Here is a 22,222-nt window from a genome sequence, read left to right as displayed (position 1 = left end):
TAGCATGCTTGTCAAGACAGCAAAGAGCACAATATTTGTTCGGGACTCTGGGGTAGCTTTTATTATGACGATAAGATGTCGTCGTAAATATTTAAAACTGGATTCAGACCGGGTGGTGCCACCGGAGTTATCAAAATAATTCAATTGGACTGACAATAAACAAGTCATTGGCATATTCCAAATTCAGAAACAACATTAAACGATTCAGATGGAATTGCACCGAAACAAAAAGAGATAGGAAAGTAAGCGATATCAAAGAACGAACTCTAGAGAAGTCTGAACGTGATCATTTGTTCATGCTAGCCAATGAAATAATTATTTCTTCTTACTTTTAATAATGACTTATCGCCGGGAATAAGTTTCAACATTTACTGAACATTAGATATTACATATAGTTTAAAATTGTGTTAAATCGACAAATTACATATAGAGAGCCGGAACCTATTCTTGGCACTTTTGATTCACTTCGGCAGTGGGTTTTTTTGAAAGCTGCTGAGCTCATACTTGGCCACAATATGCGTCCTATTGAAGTGTTTTTTATTGCAAAGTTTCAGCCAAACCCCCCATGCGAGAAAAACCCCCCATGTCAAAGTAATTCATGTAAGTGCCCAAGTAGCTCTGCACCCTACAATGGATACGTAGTGAAAGCAAAATTTTATGCTAATATAAATGCACGCTTCCTATATTATTCTTCAAGGTCCATCATCATTAGATGTCAAAACTCGAAAGCAAGTTAAGCTTAACTTCCTCGATATCATGTTAATTCCGTTTTATTTCTTTTCACTACTCCCAATAAAACAAATATAATCTATTTTGTGATTAAAACTCATTTATCACTTGAAAATATAATCATGCTAGACTGTTTAAAGCGAAATAAAAATAAAATTAAAAAAACATTTTGGACTTAAAAAATTCAATGTTAGAAAAACTTTTTTCCCTAAAATATGCCCAATTTGCAATGTATGGACGACTTTTAGTAAATTTAATTACGAAACTTTTTGCTTAAGGATGATCAAAATCTGAAATTTCCGTTTTTTTTTTTAAATCGACTTTAAAGATTTGAAACATGTTTTTCCAGTGTAGATTTATTTTTTATTTTTTCAATATTTTTTTAAAACTTCAGGAAATTTCACGACAGTCCCCCATACAACACTTTTTTGTAGGTCTTACCGTTTTCGAGCTATACGGGTTTATAAAAAAAGTAAAAAAAAAACTTTGACCCTTTCCAAATGGGCATTTTTTTAAATTATCGGACAGGTTTGGGCCGGAGGTTCTTCGATTTGCATGAAATTTTCACCAGAGGTAGAGCTCGTGGATACATGACCAAAAGTGAAATTCAAAAAAATTTTAGTGGCCTATTTTCCCGGAAAACTCTAGATGAATTTTCACGATTTCTCTATATACCTCAAACTTTGAAAATTCATATCTCCTGAACTATGCATCGTAGAACAAAAGTTTTTTAATGAAATCGAAAGGAAATTTTCTCAGCAATCTATTAAAAATATAAAAAGAAAAACATTTCTCGGAAAATTTTTCACCATGGAGAAAATTGTCGGAAAAAATGCGAAAAAACTATCGTCTGTATCATGAAAAATTTTCAAAAAAATATGTTTTGTTTCATCAATCCATACTCTAACTTTCGTCCATAGACGCCAAAGTGGTATCTTTTACCGTTTAGGCGACAGAACTGAAAAACCGATGACCACCCGCACGTTTCCCATAGAAAATGTGTTCTATTGTGGGCCTCATAACCGTGCGCTAACGGCGGCAGTAATTTACGGGCATTGTAAGTGTAACACAGTAAACCATCCTTTCCTTTCCAGTCAGAAGAAGCTTTTCGTCAATCGGACCATTCTCCATTGGTCAGTTGGGTGTTTTGTATGAAGGGTATACAAAACACCCAACTGACCAGCAACGTTATTTGGTATTAAAGCTAACAGCCTCTATGAAAGCCGCACGGGAAGTTCTTGTTACAATCAATCATTATGGTAACGTTTGAAGGATCAAATCTCAAGATCCACTTTCTTTGAAATCTTATGAATATATTGTTAATCTGTTGTTTCGGCCAGGACGTCTTTCCTACATTGTGTCTTTTACGATACAACGGACGGCAAATCAAGCGAACGACTTCACTTTAACAGATTTATTACCACTGAGAGGCAGCATGCCTACTCGGTGGAGAAACGAAAGAAACTACATTCTTACAAATTCAATGGGTGCGCCTTATATAGGCGCACGATACGGCCAGACAAAACATACAATAATTATTCATTACGCGCGTACGCTTCTCAATACAGTTTGGCGCGCTGTTGGGTTGGCGCCAACTGTAGAGGCTGCAAGCTGACTGGCAGTGGAATATTCCACAGAAGCCATCAATGGAACCATAGATAGCGTCCCTGAGTGTTATACAGTTGATTGATATTATATACATGCAAATACTATTCTATATTTTTCCAAGGAACAATCAGAATTTATATCAAATTAAAAATTTATTCGTGCGCTTTTAGTTAATTATCTAATTATTTGATAAATTGAACAAAATTTGGAAAAAGCAAGAAAATTACAAATAGCACTTTATATATATATAATTTTTTTTTAAGGCACTCCGTGCTCGTGGCCACTACTGTGCCGGAATCAGTTTTATCTGTATCTTCCTTACCGATACAGTTCTATTTTTAACTAATCTATATTTACATCTGCTTTTACTCTCTTCTGCTCTTTTGCTCTCACACCGAGCAGGTAGGAGAGTGCTCTGCTGTGTTCTTGAGTCGTTTTGAGGCTAGCTGCCTGCGAAGTGGGTCAATTTGTCTCAGTCACCATCTGATACTGATGGAGGATGGATGTACTCCCCTATGCACGGTCCTCCGTGCGGCGTCTTCTGGTGGCTGGACGGGTTATTTTTTTTTTTTTTTTTTTTTTTTTTTGAGGGGCTGGGAATTGAATCCATGACCTTCCGCTTATGAAGCGAAAGCGTAACCTCAAGGCTACGGACCCCCCAGATAGCACTTTATGTATGCATAAATATCCTTTTTGCTTGGCAACTATATGATACTGAGGGTCAAGCATGGGAAACACTCACTCAGTTATTATGTTTCCCTCACTCGCTTCCACGCACAGTCGGGAGCGAGAAAGCCGTTTTTTAACCAAGCCAAACGTTTCAATTTCCAGTGCCCATTCTGCTTCTCCGGCGAGCACTAAGCGAAACAAAAAATGGCATCTGATCAGCCGAATGCAATGGACCAATGCATGAGTTCATCATTTGACGTTTTAGCGGTGCCGTGTTATATATGCTACCATAGCAACCAGTGAATTCGGCACCGCTCAAACGTCAAATTAGTGAACTCGTGCATCGGTCCATACCAAAATTCGGACAAAGGACTAACATTTGAAAAGGGCCCAAGAGGTCTTGAGCCTTTTTTCAGAAACGTTGCTGCAGAGTTGCTCGATGTCACTATCAATGCCTAAAATTTGCTGATTTGTACAGGCCGACTGCGATACAAATCGGATCATTCCATATCACATCAACATCATGCTGTCTAATCCATCACCAGTGCATTGATGGCGATAGACTATGGATATCACTGATACGTTAAGTTTAGCTTTAAATTAAGCAGATAAAATGACAATTTATCCGTACGATATTTTTGACAGTGTTGCAGATAGATTGAAACTATGTGTTGGTCACTGAAAAACATTAATAGCATGGATAATGACCACCATCAGAAAGATTGGTGTTAGCTCTTCCTGATAGTGGTATTGGTGAGCGTGATCGAGTTGAATGGATCATTAAAATAACCAAAACGGCCGCTATGGCAAGCATAGATAGCGCCACCGTAGCCTTGTGTGTTTGACAGAACAGCAATGCTGTCACAATGTTACATCCCATATACAGTGGCGCCTTTGTTGTGATGCGGTGAGCACTGGCAAAAATTACCTTCAATGATCAATTGGGTTCAACAGCGGCTTGCAAAGCCAATGTTTACCAATGAAATGTTTGTCCAGGAATGATTGCTTACATTCTGATTTCGTTCGAATGGCATTCGGGTTTGAGTGCTAATGTGCGTTCACTGACTGGCAGTCCACACCACGGAATGATTCAGTGAGTAGGAATCCTCTCAGTCAGTTCAATGTATTCGGCGAATGGATGCTAAGTGCATTAACTCGTGCCTCGCAGATACAAGTGTATTGGTATTCACTTCTCTTCGCGTTCCTTCCGATTGTCGCTTTTACACAATCGGTTTCGACGCTTTCATGCTACACTTCGCCTAGGACGGTTCAGCTATCACTGAATGTTCGATAGCAGTAGCTTTTTTGCTATTTTTCATCGGTGGCGTTCGGGTGAGTGAGTGAATTTTCCCATGCTTGCTGAGGGTCAGTTCCCATAACCTATATTATTAAATGTTAGGATCGTTTTCAATTAAAGACTGTTGGTCTCAATAGTAATGGTTACGAATAAAGGACATACAAAACACCCAACAGACCAAAGGAGAGTGCTCCGATTGACGAAAAGCTTCTTCTGACTGGAAAAGAAAGGATAGTTTACTGCGTTACACTTACAATGCGTGTAAATTACTGCCGCCGTTGGCGCACGGTTATGAGGCCCACAATAGAACACATTTTTCTATGGGAAGCGTGCGGGTGGTCATCGGTTTTTTAGTTCTGTCGCCTAAACGATAAAAGATACCACTTTGGCGTCTATGGACGAAAGTTAGAGTATGGATTGATGAAACAAAACATATTTTTTTGAAAATTTTTCATGATACAGACGATAGTTTTTTCGCATTTTTTCCGACAATTTTCTCCATGGTGAAAAATTTTCCGAGAAATGTTTTTCTTTTTGTATTTTTAATAGATTGCTGAGAAAATTTCCTTTCGATTTCACTAAAAAACGTCCATAGACGCCAAAGTGGTCATATTTCTGAAGATTTCCAACCAATCTTAATGCGTCCGGTGGCATTCAACTTCCTATTAGTTCTAGTTTCTAGGAAAATTGCAAACATCTATCTAACTTTACACCGCACAAAAATACAAGCGACAGAAAAAATGACATTTGGACATGACCTCAGAAAATCTGGAACATCTCCGGTGTCCAGTGGCCAATATGCATGGCCCAGAAAGTTCCTAAAACTGGACCAAATTTGCCGTCGACTGCTTCCAGATGCATCCAATTTCATTCATATTTCATAAAGTTATAAGCATTTGAATTTGAGCAAAATTTTGCCTATCTCAATCATTTTGCCTATCCCCTGTACCTCAAACTTTGAAAATTCATATCTCCTGAACTATGCATCGTAGAACAAAAGTTGGCCACATCCCCCGGGGCACCTGGAACCTACTATAAAGTGGTTATGGCAGCCGGTGATGCTGGAAATGCTTTGGAAAGCATAACCTTTGAAAATAATGAAGTTTGATGCCCATATTGATATGGTTCCGGATATGTTCCTAATTGACCACTTCCCCCAGGGCACCTGGAACGTTCTATAGAGTGGTCTGTGCATCTAATGGTTCTGAATACGCTGCAGGAAACATCATTTTTAAGGTTGGTGTCCGCTTGGATATAGCTCCGGATAATATTTACATGATTGGAAATACAAACATGACTGACCATGCTTTCCGGAACCAGTTTTACGGAAACGGTCATATTTCTGAAGATTTCCAACCAATCTTAATGCGTCCGGTGGCATTCAACTTCCTATTAGTTCTAGTTTCTAGGAAAATTGCAAACATCTATCTAACTTTACACCGCACAAAAATACAAGCGACAGAAAAAATGACATATGGACATGACCTCAGAAAATCCGGAACATCTCCGGTGTCCAGTGGCCAATATGCATGACCAAGGAAGTTTCTAAAACTGGACCAAATTTGCCGTCGACTGCTTCCAGATGCATCCAATTTCATCCATTTTTCATAAAGTTATTAGCATTTGAATTTGGGCAAAATTTTGCCTATCTCAATCATTTTGCCTATCCCCTGTATATAGAGAAATCGTGAAAATTCATCTAGAGTTTTCCGGGAAAATAGGCCACTATAAATTTTTGAATTTCACTTTTAGTCATGTATCCACGAGCTCTACCTCTGGTGAAAATTTCATGCAAATCGGAGAACCTCCGGCCCAAATTGTCCGATAATAAAAAAAAAATCCCCAAATGTTAGTCTAGATCGATTTTGAAAAATGAAGTATGTAAAGTATCTTAGTTTTACATAGTCTTCATACCCAGAATGTTTCATTGAATTCTGAAGGGGTGCTGCCAATCCCTTTAGCGGACTAGTCTTCAACACTAAGTTCTGCTCCGCTATCTGATTTTCCCGACCATTTTCCACCTCAATCAAGCTTCCGTCTCACTAGTTTTCACTTTTATGGTGTCATAGCCAATCAGTACAAAATAATCAATTCAGATGGTCCACCGTGAAAGCCATCCAAATATAAAAATTGGAGTGAAAATAAGTCTCATAAAATTTGTATGCAGCACAACAATCAACTCCGTAGTTTTTCCCAGTTCTTCCGGCAGCTTAGTGTTGTATACCCGATGATGGGTCATTATTGGCGTTTGCACTTTCATTCACACCAAACCCGGCTCAGCTCAACCTTAACAAGGCCACCGAGGCTAAGCGCTATACAGCATACACTACTGCCTGTATCTGTAACATTGATCATTCGACGTTAATTCCATTATCGGTGCGCCTCTTCTCACCTGCGCGTTTGGTTCGAAAAATTTCCCCCGCACGCAGTGAAAATCTTCAGCTTCGACTCCGTTCAATTTTCCATAACGTTTACCGCGGTGCTCTCCAGACCGTAATTATCCGAATAAAAAAATCTTCATCAAATCTTTGCTTACCAGTTGTATTGTATGACTAAGCTGCATGTATTAGCAAACTTTTAAGAAAATCGTAAATACGTAAGTCAACAGTTCCAAGGAAATCAGATAGATTTAAACGATGCTTCATTTTTCGGGATTATCAGAAGCAATGTAGCACCAAGATCAACATTTGATTGAAAGTTGGTTTATTCAGTTATTATTTTCTTTTTTACTTATTCAAACAGACTCGAGTCAAAAAAGTATACAAACTTACTTTAACGATTCTACGTGTTTCGCAGACGAAATTCTACACGTTTCACTTTGCACCAACACGATTTTTCAATTTTAGAACGTTTAAATTCCGAATTAAAAACGATGAAAGTGAGATTTTCGCCTTTCGTAACCTAACCACTACTTTCACCGTTCCGCTGTATGGAGAGGCAAAGTGCTCTTAACCACGAATCAAAACAAAACACTACTTGAGTCGATTTTACACTGGTGCAAAAACGTCGCAAGTAACTGAATAAACGGCTTATCATTTTGTCATAATTTTTATGTGGGAAATAATAGGAACTTCCTAGTTTTTTACGACTTGCTAATTGTATGCAAAATTTTAGCAATGTACATAGCGAAAAAATGTTAAAAAGATGGTTCATTTTAAAATAGTTTTAAAAGATAGGTTGTGATTGTTCTGTATTAATTATCTCAAAACCGTATAAAAGTTACTTACGTCGATTAAAAAAAGTAATCAAGATTTTATATAACCACCGAAAAAGCTGAAAATTGCACAAAACACTATTGTAATGGTTGGGATGGTAAGGAAGATATGGGTAATTGGAATTTCAAACATTTTAGTCGCCCTAGTGTGCACATATTTAATGAGATTTTACATGATAATAACGGTCTGGGAAGCCACCTTGTTTACCTCTTCTTCTTCTCTTATCATCCTGCAACAGATATTTGGTACGTGGTGTGCGGCGTGTGCGGAGTCGCCGCTCTGTGGACTTCCGATTTCTACCTGACGCTGTTGGTGATCGTGATTTTCCTCGCCGTTGGCTGCTGCGGATCGGTGCTCAGCGCCATATCGGTTGATCTATTTCCAACTAATTATCGGTGAGTATTGACGACGACGAAGACGAAAACGACGACGACGGTAGTGCACACTGCGTCGAACTGGGTGCACGTCATTCAGTCTTCAAACAGATCATCATCATCGTCATCATCATCATCATCCATGGGGGTAGCAAAAAGGGGGATGGGAAACTCGGCGGTGTCGTTGTCCTCCCTACAAAAAGGAAAAATCAATTGATTTTTAGGAAGGTTGAAATTATGCTTTGAGGACAGATAGACGTAGCGGTAAATGTGCAGCTATTCAGCAAGACCAAGCTGAGGGTCATGGGTTTGAATTCCACCGGTCAAGGATCTTTTGGGTAAGAAATTTTCTCGACTTCCTAGGGCATAAAGTATATTCGTATCTGCCACACGATATACGCATGCAAAAATGGTCAATTAGTAAACAACGCACTCATTTAATAACTGTGAGAAGCTGGCTCTGTCACAGTGTAGTAATGACTAATTAGTTTTAGAAAGTTTGTGTCATTATAAACTAACTCTATTACACTATCCAGAATGGCTCTGGCGTATTTGCCATTCTAGCCCCAATTGAATGCGATCAATTGGTATACGGAACGAAACAGTGACATAGGGTCAATTTTCAATATATATGAAACGAATATTCCATACAAACTTCAAATTGAATGCGCCAGCTGGTGGAGCCACCAATCGTGTTGAAGTTTTGAGAGACCTTTTCTCTTACCCAAAGGCATATATCTAGGGGGTGCCCTGTTGAAATTTACAACTTTTTTGTTTAAGGACCAGTCTATTATGCAATCTAGCCCAATATGAAGTCCCAAACAACCAGAATCCGCATAAGCTGCCGTCATTTTTTACCGCAAGAAAAAAATTCAAATCGCGATAACTTTGTTGTTTCTCGGTATTTTTGTACAATTTTTTCACAGGTTCCCAAAAAATTCTTCTTGTTTAAGAACCCGTGTCGATATTGATGATTGGTTATCTTGTTTTGAAGATATTCCATTGTTCCTTGGGGGACCGACATTTTCCATATAAAATGTCTTAGGCGACTTCTTAAAGATTTCTGAAAATTACGATATGAGGTTTTTGAAGATTTTTATTTGGCCAGCGTGGTACCAGCTACATAAATGCTCATTACTCAAAGACGGCTGCACCAAATTACTTAAATTTTTCACAACATACTCTCATTAATGTATTGTTCCGAAGTGTGAATATCCGAATACGAATTCCATCGGTCCCCCAAGAAATTTCGGAATATCTCTGGATCCAATGACCAATGTTCAATGTTGACACAGATTCTTAAACAAGAAGAGTTATTTGAGAACTTGTGAAAAAATGGTGCAAAATACCATAAAACAAAAAAGTTACCGCGATTTGACTTTTTTTCTAACGGTAAAAAATAAAGCTGCCGGTAGAGGGGTTAAATATTTGATAACGTTTATTTATTACGTAAGGATGGAATTTATTATTACTATTTCTACCTCTTTTTCTTTATGGGAGTTTCGCGGCATTTGTGACTTTTGTGTGTACTAGATACAAGAAGATTATCTTAAGGTGAAACATCTCGGAATCCAAAGATGGTTGTTTCAATGGCCGGCATGTGCCCCTACTCACGTTTTCATAGGCACTAATTTGGAGAAACGTTTCTGATCTTTTTATTTTAATCTTTCTGCTAGTGCACAAAGCCTTCCTTCGCGAGATTTGTGCCTTTGAAGTTTCAGTGCAATCTTAGAAGTTGATTCCAAACTGTTTCACCTTAAATTTGCATTGAAGCCCAGGGTTGCCATTATGCCAGATTTATCTGGCACTACAAGACTTTTAATCGAGGAAAAGACAAAAAGTCAAACCAGTCATTTTACAAGACTTTTTCAAATTCAGCCAGACTTCACAGACCGACGGGTAGCCATACTTACTTTAATTACGCAGGATTTAGATTTTTTTCTTATGACTGGTAAACTCCCTTTTCAAAACAATAGTTTGATGAGAGCCTGTTGTTTAGAAATGAGGCAAATTGGTGCAATCGTTTTTGAGTAATGAGTATTCATGTGTTTGGTTCCACTCTGGCCGTAAAGAGATGTTGAATACTTCGAAAAACATCATTTTGTAATTTTAAGTTTACTTGAAGATAAGTCAACCGATCTTTATGGTTTTTTTGAGAGAATCTTCTTGAAATCTGACATTGTTTTGCCTTTTTTTGATAAATTGAGTAAAAACAAAATGGTGGCCAAAGGAGTTCCCCCAAAAAAATTCATTATATTTCTAAAACCAAGTGACCAATGATTCAATAGCGATACAGATTTCAAAAACAAAAGAGTTTTTCAGAACTGCTAAACTATTGAAAAACAAAAAAAAATCATCTTGAATAAAACTTTGTTTTGTGGTAGAAAAATGATGATGGCAGTAAAGGGGTTATCCTAGTGACTTTGATTTAAATCATATTTACCCTAGACTCTTCTGTTCATTGAAAAATGATGCTGATGTGAATTTAGATTTTTTTTCTATGTTGTATATTTTTTTTGTTACCGTTTAAATTCGAGTCTAGTAGTATCAGGTATCAGAAGGCCGGCTCCAAAGGCACGTTCCCCACCAGTTGGGAGATTTGTGCCATCGCCATATTTGAGCCTATTTCATCATCTACCCGATGGGAGAGGAAAGGGAAGGGAAAGATGGGAGGAAATAGGAGTGGGGTCCCTTGAAGAGGGAAGATCGCATAAGCGAAATGAGAGCATGTAGCTCCAAACCACAATGGGTTCGAACAGCGCCCTAAAAAGGGCACTGCAAAACGCATGAGCGTAAAGAGAGCCTATAGCTCATTACCACAGCGGGTTAAGAATAACAGGATGTCCTGAAGATTCAGGCTTCTGTATTCAGTTTCACTTAATAAGTGTTTACCAAGTAATTGGAATCGCATTTGCGCAAAAACTGGACAGTTACATATCAGGTGATACGAAGTTCCATAATCGGAGTCACAACTATCACACACAAATGAGTCAGCACGCTGAATATTTGCCATGTGATAGTTGAGTCGGCAGTGGCCTGTCAACGCTCTGACCAAAAGACTGCAATTCTGCTTTGACAGATTTGTTAAATACTTCGCCACCTTTGGAGATGACTCAGTAATATACAATTTTGTTTGACGACACGACTCCAAACTATTCCAATATTGCTTGTGCTGAGTTGCCGCCCAAGAGTTTATCTGAAGCTTCACCCAGCACTTCGAAATTGGAATAGCCGGCTCAGGGCCAATGAAGTCATGCGATGCTCCATCGCGAGCTAGCTCATCAGCCAATTCATTTCCGGCGATGGAAGAATGGCCAGGTACCCATACAAGGTTTACAGAGTTGACTGAATTCAGTTCCTCAATTTGAGTTCGACATGCGATAACAAGCTTCGACCTTGAGTTGGCCGAAGCGAGAGCTTTTATAGCAGCCTGACTATCTGAACAGAAGTATATGACTTTACCCATTACGCGCTGTTGAAGTGCTGATTGCACTCCACACATAAGAGCAAATATTTCCGCCTGAAAAACGGTGCAGTTTCTACCAAGTGAGTAAAACTGATTCAGCCTTAGCTCACGAGAATATACTCCTGCACCAGCTCTACCTTCAAGAAGGGAGCCGTCAGTGTAACATACTATATTGTTTGATATACTTCTTTCCAAATAGCCAGACGTCCACTCTTCCCGTGAAGGGAATTGTGTGGTAAATGTCCTGTAAGGAAAGTTACAAGCAATTGTGAGATCACTTGGAGCAAGGACAATTTTGTCCCAATTCACCAAAAGTGGAAACAACGAAGTGTGTGTAGATCTACGATTCACTGGATTTTTCTCCAGTAGATCCAGTACCCATAAACGGTAAGAGCAAGAAAGTGCTTCTTGTTTAAGATATATGTGTAGTGGCGCAACGTCGAAAAGGGCCTCGAGCGCTGCTGTGGGAGTTGTAGAGAACGCACCAGACATCGCCATCAAGCACATCCTTTGGAGATGGCCCAATTTTGATTGGATTGTTCTCACTTCGCCCTTTTGCCACCACACAAGACATCCATATGCCAATATTGGTCGAACAACTGTTGTGTAAATCCATTTGATATATTTGGGTTTGAGGCCCCAAGTTTTACCAAAGGTTCGCCGGCATTGACCGAAGGCCATACAAGCTTTTTTGACTCTGAAATCAATGTGAGCTGTCCATAAAAGTTTGGAATCTAGAATGACTCCGACATACTTTACTTGATCAGTCACATTAATCTCAGTGCCAAATAGACGTAAAGGTCGAATTCCATCGCGGTTTCGTCTTTCCGTAAAAAGAACAATAGATGTTTTATTCGGGTTAACCGAAAGGCCATATTGGCGACACCAACTCTCGACTACCTGAAGAGCACTTTGCATCAGGTCGAATAGGGTGCTTATGCACATACCAACTATCAGAGCTAGATAGTCGTCGGCAAATCCATAAGTTGGAAAACCGCAATTATTGAGTTGCCTCAATAGCGTATCTGCTACGATATTCCACAAAAGTGGTGACAAGACTCCCCCTTGGGGGCATCCGCAAACACTCAATTTTCGAATCGCTGCTTGACGCAATGTCGAGAAGAGATGTCGGTTTTTGAGCATTTGATGAATCCAATTGGTAATCATTGTAGGTAGCCCATGGTTTCGTGCGGCTTCCAATATGGCATCGAAAGACACGTTATCAAAGGCACCCTCAATATCCAAGAAAACACCCAAGCACGATTGCTTCTGAGCGAATGCTTTCTCGATATCGTATACAACTTTGTGTAAAAGAGTCACAGTGGACTTTCCAGATTGGTAAGCATGTTGATTCACATGAAGAGGCATGTTTGCCAAATAAACATCACGGATGTGATGATCGATAATGCGTTCCAGACATTTCAGAAGAAAAGAGGTCAGACTGGTTGGTCTAAAACTCTTCGCTTCCTCATACGACGCACGTCCTCCTTTTGGGATAAACTTTACAGTAATATCACGCCAGGATTTGGGAATGTACCCGGTAGCAAAACTGCTTACAAGTAGCTTTTTCAAAACATGTTTGATAGACTCAAATCCCTTTTGGAGCAGAACAGGATAAATCCCATCCGCTCCTGGAGATTTGAAAGGAGCAAAACTATTAAGTGCCCATTGAATCGATTCAGTAGTTACGATACTGCGAGCCGAGGCCAGAGACTCGTAACTACATAAAAGACATTTGGTTCATCCGTAGATGCTATGTCCACACATCCGGGGAAGTGTGTATTGAATAAACATTCTAAAACTTCTTCATCGGAAGAAGTAAGGTCACCATTAGGTAAGCGAATTTCGTTCACTTGGAAATCCTTAGATTTTGCAAGAATTTTCTTCAACCGACTGACTTCACTCAAACTGGAAACATTTGTACAAAGGTTTTTCCAGCCGGATCGTTCAGCAGAACGAAGAGCCTTCTTGTAAGCCTTGCGAGCTGACTTGAACGACTCTGATCCAGCTGAACGGCGTCTGTTCCAACTCCTTCTACATTGTTTCCTGAGTCTAGTCAGATCGGAATTCCCTCTTGTAGTCTTTAAAGACCGCAGAGGACATGCTTCTTCAAAAGCTTCCATAATGTAGGATGTTGTAGTATCAACGGCATCATCCAGATCACTTGGATTTTCAATGGACGGAGAATATCCATGAAATTTGGTCGCAACCAATTCAATGTAGAGTTCCCAGTTTGTTGACCGGGGATTCCTAAAACGCAAAGTCTGCGCAGTTACATTTGAATGTTCAAAGAAGATGTAAAAGTAGCAAAAACTGGGTCCACAAGGTTACCTAGATAGAAGTTCCCTCTACGAAAGTAGGGTTCTTGAACTAGCGCCACTTGGGCTGCACCATTTTTCATGAGTCTGCAAAGATTGATCGTTGCTGTTCTTTTATGCTGAAGATTGATCTGAGCTAACCTAACCGTAGCCACTACCCAAACTAGGCAGGATTAAGCTTTTTGCAATCTCAGCACGAAAAAGACCAGCAACGAAAAAACCAGATCGGTATCTATTTAAAGTCGCCAAAGGCGAAAGAGCACAGAATACACTGTGTAAAACGCATAATGCGAATCCATATAGGTGATAATTTAAATTAAATGTCAACATATTCATAATTCCACCCTTATTTAGCCTCAAGATAAAGACTGAAGAAGGGCACCCGATTATCTCGGAGAAACACAAGGTCACCTGCACCATTGCTCCGGGTAGCACAGGAAGGACTCAATACTGTGGAGGGCGCCCTGGTACCCCACAGGCTCCGTTTGCGGTTAGGTTTTATTTAGACCCCCCTAACCATTCATTCTTAGGCACGGTACGCATCACACCATAAATTAGGGGTCACCTATGAGGTGGACTTTTACCACCGGAACAGGCAGTCCGTAGTGTTAATTCTTAGCCAGTTGAAACAACCGCTACCGACACTACGCGGCTATCTAGGCTGCTCGGGAAAAGGAGGTTAATATTGATGATTAACTCCAGACGTGCCCAAGCAGCCCCAGTCTTTCGAGTCTAGTAGTATACCTGCACAATGGTGTCTGCCAGACTTTGCAAGACTTTTTATTTTGAACTCGCCAGACATTTTCAAAAATCTAGTAGCAACCCTGAAGTTAGGGCAAACCGACCAGAAAATGGGTACCAAAACGCGAAGTACCATAAATGATGTGAAGAAGAGCCGAAATGTATGCAGGATGACAGCCGTGTCAGCCCTCTCCTCGTGTAGATGTGCTTGTGAAACTCAGTGGAAAACAATTGCACTCTGTCTCGATATACACCCAAAATCTGAGTATATATTTTTTAAACTGGATGATATTTCCATATGCACTTTGATGAGTCTGGAAAGCGTGTGTTTCTCGATGAAAAACAAATATAAACAATGTATGACGAGCGTATGCGAGTGTTCGTGTGTTCAAATGCACTATAGAAGTTGAAAGTTAATAAAGGACCATATGTGTGAACAACACAATTGAAATGGCTAATTGATGTTTACTTCAATTTATCCATATAATCGTACATCAAACTCATTGATTGGATAGATAAAATGATGTAGGGAGACTGGGGGTAGTTTGCCCATTTTAGGAAAAACAGCGATGTGAAAAACATTATTTTTAATATGTTTCGGATTGATACTTACAAAACACAGATGAGCTGCTATCAATTAGATGTTTATTGATAGATGTCCGGAACTTAAAAGAGAGCTATACAAGATTGACCTGCGCTTTTATAGAGCTTGTACCGGAAGTTCATTCTTCCTCCATGTCTCTGTTCATTATTCTTATCTAGATATCTATTCAATATACTTTATTATATGTATAACGCTTTCAAGATAGTTTCTATTATAATAGGGTACGCTAATACTCTTCAATTTAATGCTCTTTTTAATGATGGTCGGATAAACAAACAAGTTTTCTATCAAATAGTAGAAACAGCTATCCATTTTAGCTTTTCTGGAGTTTATAAATTAATATTTAAAAAATGCTTGCTCAACGCCCCGCTTGAGTTCGTGCCGTAAACGTACGCTTATATCATGCTTGTTTATATGCTGCATACATCCGGGCGTTTGATGTTATTGTTCAATAATAGTAAACATGCTGATGTACATTTGTAAGGTTCCAATTTGTGCGTAACTTCAACGTGGCATTACGTTTGATAGAATTGACGAGTTGATTGAAGTTTAGGTCCTTCGATAAGGTTTTTTAGGATAAATGTAACATATTGTTTGCATGTAATACAAACTATGACAGTGCACAAGTTGGCTCTAGGCGATAGTTTCAGAAATTTTGTTATTAATCGACCCAAAAGATGACCTTTAATTGCACAAAATTGCAACAAAAACTGTGAAAAACGAAAAAAAAAACACTTGAAAATAAATTAAGAGAAGCATGTTCAGCCATTTTTTATGATCTAGGGTGAAAAAAAGCATTCTAGAACACATCGTTCGTCCAAATCGAGGGTGGCGCGTTTTGCCCCCTATGCACAGTGCTTCCAAGGGCCTATATTCGTGATCGAAAATGTTTTGCACCAGAAAAGTTGGTTTTAGAGGTATGGTGTCTTCAGAGAAGTTGTTCGGGATGTTGAAGCCCTTCTTGAGAAATAATTATTTTTGTGATGAATCCACCTAGCAGTGAGATAGATTTTCACTTTTTTGAAAAAGTCGAGATACAACAATGGTGTCTTCGGCAAAGTTGTAGATAATTTCACTACATGAAATTTGCTGAAGACACTTTAGCTCTATCTATTGAATTTTAAGAGATATGGGTCATTTTTTGTGAACGACCCCTTAAAAATAGTTTTTTCGTTATATCTCTTTCTGGGTATTTTTGAGATTTTTCACATGTTCTACAAAGTTGTTTTAATTGATAAAATATGCATTTCTTCAGAAGACATAAAAAATTTATCTCTTATATTTTCGGAGTTATATGATATTTTATGTTGAAAAATCGGCTATTTCACCTTCCTCTAACATTTACAGGGGCAAATTGGGGCAAGCTATTAAGTTACTCTTTTATATGCAAGCTAAAAATATTGCCCCAATTTGCCCCTGTAAATGTTAGAGGAAGGTGAAATAGTCAATTTTTCAACATAAAATATCATATAACTCCGAAAATATAGAGATACATTTTTTGTGTCTTCTGAAGAAATGCATGTTTTATCAATTAAAACAACTTTGTAGAACATGTGAAAAATCTCAAAAATACCCAGAAAGAGATATAACGAAAAAACTAGTTTTAAGGGGTCGTTCACAAAAAATGACCCATATCTCTTAAAATTCAATAGATAGAGCAAAAGTGTCTTCAGCAAATTTTCATGTAGTGAAGTTATCTACACCTTTGCCGAAGACACCATTGCTGTATCTCCACTTTTGCAAAAAAGTGAAAATCTATCTCACTGCTAGGTGGATTCATCACAAAAATAATTATTTCTCAACAAGGGCTTCAACATCCCGAACAACTTCTCTGAAGACACCATACCTCTAAAACCAACTTTTCTGGTGCAAAACATTTTCGATCACGAATTTAGGCCCTTGGAAGCACTGTGCTATGGACAAATTACTCCCAGTTCCCCTATGTGTTTGAAGATGACTAAAGGATGAAACCCTCCCCCAGTCAGCTTTTGGATTTCAATCGTAAATAAGTACAGAAAATATTTAAACAAAATTGTTGAAAGATTCAAGAATGTAGCTGGTAACACAAATATGTATAAACCAATCCAATTGCCTGCGTAGTAGTGCAATGTTGACAATTTTTTTCGTTGAAGACCTAGACGTTAGACCACAATTTGTCATTTCACACATATAACTCTCTGTAAATTTTCAACTTCTATTAATTTCTCTCGCTAAAGACGTTGGCCTGTGTTATACAAGTAACGTGAAGTGAAATATATTTCGTGATCTTGCCCTAAAAGCCATTGGTAACCGAGCGTGTATGTGATACAATCCTCTGGGCGATGTTTGATACGAAAATTATGATGCACTTCATTGGTTGAGAGATGTTGAAGTAAAATATAGTGATTATTCATCATACAGCACGAGAATGTGTTACGAAAAGAGAATCAGTTTTTTTTTCAATAATGCAAAGAGAGCAACGACGAAGAGAAAAAAAAAATCTGTCAAAAGCACTATCTCTAATGGAAAAACTCCGTCAATAGGCTCATTATCTTACAAGTTGTTAAAAAAAAAAACAACTTTATAACAATATTTAGATATATGCATGCATATCACTTCCACTTTTGTACGTATAAGGCCCTACGTGTAAAACTTTGCACATTTAAGCATAACGCAAAAGGTGATTGAACTACACGTACATCATGGTTGTCTGGGGTGTCTAGTTTCTTAAGCGATAACTCAAAACAACAGCATTTTTTATTATTATAATCGTTATTTTTTTTGGGTAGAGAAATTTTTGATAAAATGCCCGCAGCTATGACATTACTAATCTCTACCGTACTGCTTCGAGTTACCGTACCTACACTCACATTTTTGGCGGTATTTTTGTACTAAATGTGGATTTTCTTCGCTTAAGACATAATCCAGATCCATGGCAATAATCTTTTAAGATTATGACGTTTTCTACGCTCTCCAGTTATCAAAGTTGACGAAGTAACCAGTTTTGGGTGGCCGGTGTCTGGGATTCAAAGTGGTAGACAACATTAACTTCGGGATAATGGCTCAATCGGGCCCTTCGTAGTAAAAAATCATGCATGATGTAGAAAAAGTCCATGCACATGGATCAATATTAACCCGCTATCGTAGCCTATGAGAAGGTAGCGCTGTATAAGAACGGGTAGCCACTCTGAGCACGCACATCCCTGAATGAACATCTGCACATGACGATAGATAGATAGAAGGGAAAGCAAGAGTCGGCATAGGCTAGAGTAGTATGAAGAGCGAAGAGAGAGAGAGTAAAGTGAGCGGATGAATATTAATGTTATGTTGTTGAAGACGAGGGTAGAATAAATTCAGGCGAAATTTATGGTAAAGTTTATGTTGTTAATTCGGTTGTAGTATTTTTGTATTTTAATTTAGTTTACTTTACTGGGGTGGTTCCCCAAAAAAAATAACACTGATGCTCCCTATGCTTCCTCTGATAAGATCGATGATTAGTCAGGTCGGCCAGTGAAAGGAACTTAGCGAGTTTAGTTTGCGATATCGAATCGTTCATATGTTTCACGAAACCCCAAATCCTTTTCTTCCCTTTAATTGTTCTTCCCAAAGTTGGACGTCATCCGACTCGTAATTATCTTCGGTCGGGAGTAATTAGACCCATTCCCTGGGGGGCCCTTAACTTGTAGGTGGTCTCCGAAAGTAGTGGCGCATAAGCCACCTTACTTTAAACCCCGAAGCGCGCAGACTGGCGTGTTACACTGCTGCCAAAAATCTCACCAGGAATCATTCAAATGGATCTGGCACGGATTTTATACAAAATTGGAAATTGATCTTTTAAGGATCGACCAAGTTATGTTTAAATTCATTCAATCAGGAAGAATTTGAAGAACAAAATCAAGTAATTTGATATGAAATAGCTTCACATATGTTACAAAAATTCCTCTTGAAATTTGTCTTTCAATTCCTCTAAATCTTTTCTTGAGATGCTTCAATTCCTTCGATGATCACAATAATCCAGGGTTTATTCCGAAAATCTTTCCTGGTAGCATCTCTAATTTCTTCAGTAATGCAACATGGTATTTTCTTGAGAATGCCTTCCGGAATTTCCCCAGAAGTTCTTTCATTTCATCCTCCATTTCTGTGGAATCTGAAATCATAAAGAACTTCTCTTAATATATCTCCACGAATTATTCTATAGAATCATGTTAGAACTTTTTTTAAACCTATTTCATTAAATGTTCCAAGAAATATAATAAATAATATTTTGGAAAAATCATAGAGAATATTCAAACAATTTGACGTAAAAAAACGCCTCCGGGAATTTCCCTGCATATTTTTATCCAACATGAATAAATCCATTAAGTACGTCAAAGAATCCTCACTTTTCTTAAAAAATTATTGAAATTCAGAAAATATCTCCAAGAATATTTTTAGAAATTATTTCATAATTCTTACAAATCATTCTGTGCAGCTCTGTAATGCGCTGCTTAGGATTTTTTTTTAAATTCGACGGGAAATGCTACTATGAACATCTTTAAACATTACTATGGGTAGGTATTTTTCAAGAAAATATTTCAAAGATTTTCCTAGTAATTTGTCTTATTTTTTTGTTTTCTGGTACTAACCTAGTAATTTCTCCAGGAATGCGTTTAGGGCTTTGTCAAGGAAGTCTGAAAGATGGCTTAAATAATTGGAATTTGTATGTGAATTTGCCCTATATTTTTACGGAGCATTACTTCTTAGACTAGTCTATTAGTTGCTCCATGTCAGCCATTCCATGAAAAATCGATCTAGTGGGTCACTGAATTTCGTGAAAATTTGATATTTTGTTCCTTATCCAAAATGAGGATACACGTGTTTTTGAATTTTTTGATAAAGGTGACCATTTCCGAAATAGGGTGACCAGAAAAATCGCGATTTTGCTTAATTTTTATTTAAAAAAAATCATAACTTTTGAACCGTTCGACCGATTTTCATTCTTTTTGGACAAAATGAAAACTAAAGATTTTAACTTTTTGGGAAAATATAAAGTTTTACTAAAATTGTTTTTTTTTTTACATGAAAAAAAATCATTCATTTCTGTTTTTTTTTGTGTTTTGAGTGCCTCGGGACCAAAGGGGCTGTTGCTGTTCTTATTTTTTCTTGAAAGTTCTGAAAATTTTACGTTTACTGTCAAATTTTCAGCGATGTATGTTTTTTAGTTTTAGAGATATATTTTTTTGAAAATAATAAATCAGTCATTTTTCATCAGCACACACTGTAGGTTCTCAGCGCATTAGATTTTTTATTTTTAAAATTATCATAACTTTTGATCAGCTTGACCGATTTCCAATCAGGTACGATGTTACATTATGCCCAGGAAAGTCAAGGAAATTTCCATCACGAAAAGATCCTGGACCGATCGGGAATCAAACCCAGGCTCCTTCAGCATGGCTTTGCTTTGTAGCCGCGGACTCTCACCACTCGGATAAGAAAGGCCCCCAAACCCACTACTGAAAATTCGGGTGCAGAAGCCAAAGGAAAATTCTCAAAATACTATTTCTTACCTTCTCCACATGTCTGGAATATTCTTAGAAAAACTCTTTGGATGAGTTCCAGGAAAGATTTCTGGACCATTTCTAAAAGGAATTCCTGGATGATTTTTCTAGGCATTCTTAGGAAAAATTATGTAAAAATTTCTGTATAAAATTTTGGAGGATATTTTTTTAATTGTGCTTAAAATAATTCAAAAAAAAATCTTAAATAAATTTGTTTAAAAAGTTGTGACCTGAAAGATTTTTTTTATATTTTTAGGTAATTGTCACCCAGACAACCATAATTTCCGCAAACGATCAACTTTTGCGTTATCTGATACTTGGTCAGTATAAGATACAACTGTCGCCTGTCACGGCCCCCCTTCCTCTGAAGGAAATCCTTGCTATGCCCATGTCATCATCATCGTCATCGTGCACCGGTGCACCGTTCGTCAATCCATTCGAGCGATAGAAGTGACGATCAAAGAATCGCATTGATTTTTACTCATTGGAGTCGACAGCGGGAAAACACACTTTTAAAAACGAACGATATCGGATTTTTTACGGGAGAAAGCGAGGCGCCTTCCTCCAATCCCGGCCGTATCGCTTACCTTTTACCGTCCATTAGCGAGCAAACAGTTCGATGGTAGAGGGTACACTCTGAGAAAAATCTAAACTAAGCATATTAAATGCCACACTAAATCTCTATTCGCCTGGTTGACCCCAAGCTTCGTCTACCTACCGACAAAACGGACCTAGTATAAGTTGAATATATATGAGGCTCAGTATAAGTCTTGAACATAAACAAAAAAAGTGAGGTTAAAATATCTGGCTGATAATCATATTATTTGGAAGCAACATGAAATTGGCTTAACATTTCTTTATTTATATATGAAAATATGTTGACACATAAGTAATTAAGATGATAAATTAGAAATCACAGAGAATAAGCTTATTTCTAGAACTATCTGATGGGTGCAACGAGCTTTTACTATGATCCGCAGTGGAGGGGGAGCTGCTCCGTAGATGTACAACTTTGTTGCCACGAACACTTCCGACGTTAAACATTGCACGGCACGGCTTCCCGGGATGAATGTATCCGCAACACAGAGAGGAAGAGTCAAACCAAATTCTTCATATTTGTCAAGCGCTGATGAAAAACCTCGTGGGGAATTGAGTACAGAATAACAGAATTGCTGCCGACTATCCGTAGCGTTGAAATCGACCTGACGCGGGTGTTTTCTTCATGGAATTTGTTTTTTCTGGACCTCGTCCGTAAATAAGATTTGAAGTTGGCACTCTAATGCAGGAAATATCCGTCTTGCTTGCTGTCCACCGGAAATGAATGCGCTCCCCTGATCCAAGCTTGGCGTTGATAACCGTTCGGTTCAATTGCTCCTCTATTTTCTATCTCCGTATTGAACTGCAGCCGTGAATGAGTTTTCTGAAAACTTTAATGATTAATTCCTTTAAATATAATGGAATTTAAGAATATTTACCTGAGAACACAGAAGAAAAACGAGAAAAACTAGCCGACGATCATTAGCAACAAAACTGAAGTTTTTTCACTCTCGTGTTACCTCGCATTAATCGGGCTTAGTTTAGAATACTAATATGAAATTGTATACTTCGTAAACATGACCAAGTATACCTTTACATAATATCAAAAATGAGTGAATTTTAAACATTTCACGATTTATATTATTTCT

At 38.1% G+C, this 22,222-nt stretch overlaps 1 protein-coding gene across 2 annotated transcripts in view; it reads left to right on the top strand.

Annotated features, from left to right (window-relative positions):
* The window catches only part of LOC5578880 (synaptic vesicle glycoprotein 2C), a 45,463-nt gene that overhangs the window by 3,794 nt on the left and 19,447 nt on the right, over positions 1 to 22,222 (top strand). For both annotated transcript variants that reach the window (XM_021841819.1, XM_001664039.2), the window contains exon 6: positions 7,757 to 7,913. In XM_021841819.1, the coding sequence (XP_021697511.1) occupies positions 7,757 to 7,913 (157 nt within the window). The remainder of the gene's footprint in view (positions 1 to 7,756; positions 7,914 to 22,222) is intronic.

The sequence above is a fragment of the Aedes aegypti genome, chromosome 1 (genome assembly GCF_002204515.2).
Source record: "Aedes aegypti strain LVP_AGWG chromosome 1, AaegL5.0 Primary Assembly, whole genome shotgun sequence".
NCBI classification, from domain to species: Eukaryota; Metazoa; Arthropoda; class Insecta; order Diptera; family Culicidae; genus Aedes; species Aedes aegypti.
This window is presented reverse-complemented; position numbering and strand designations above follow the sequence as displayed.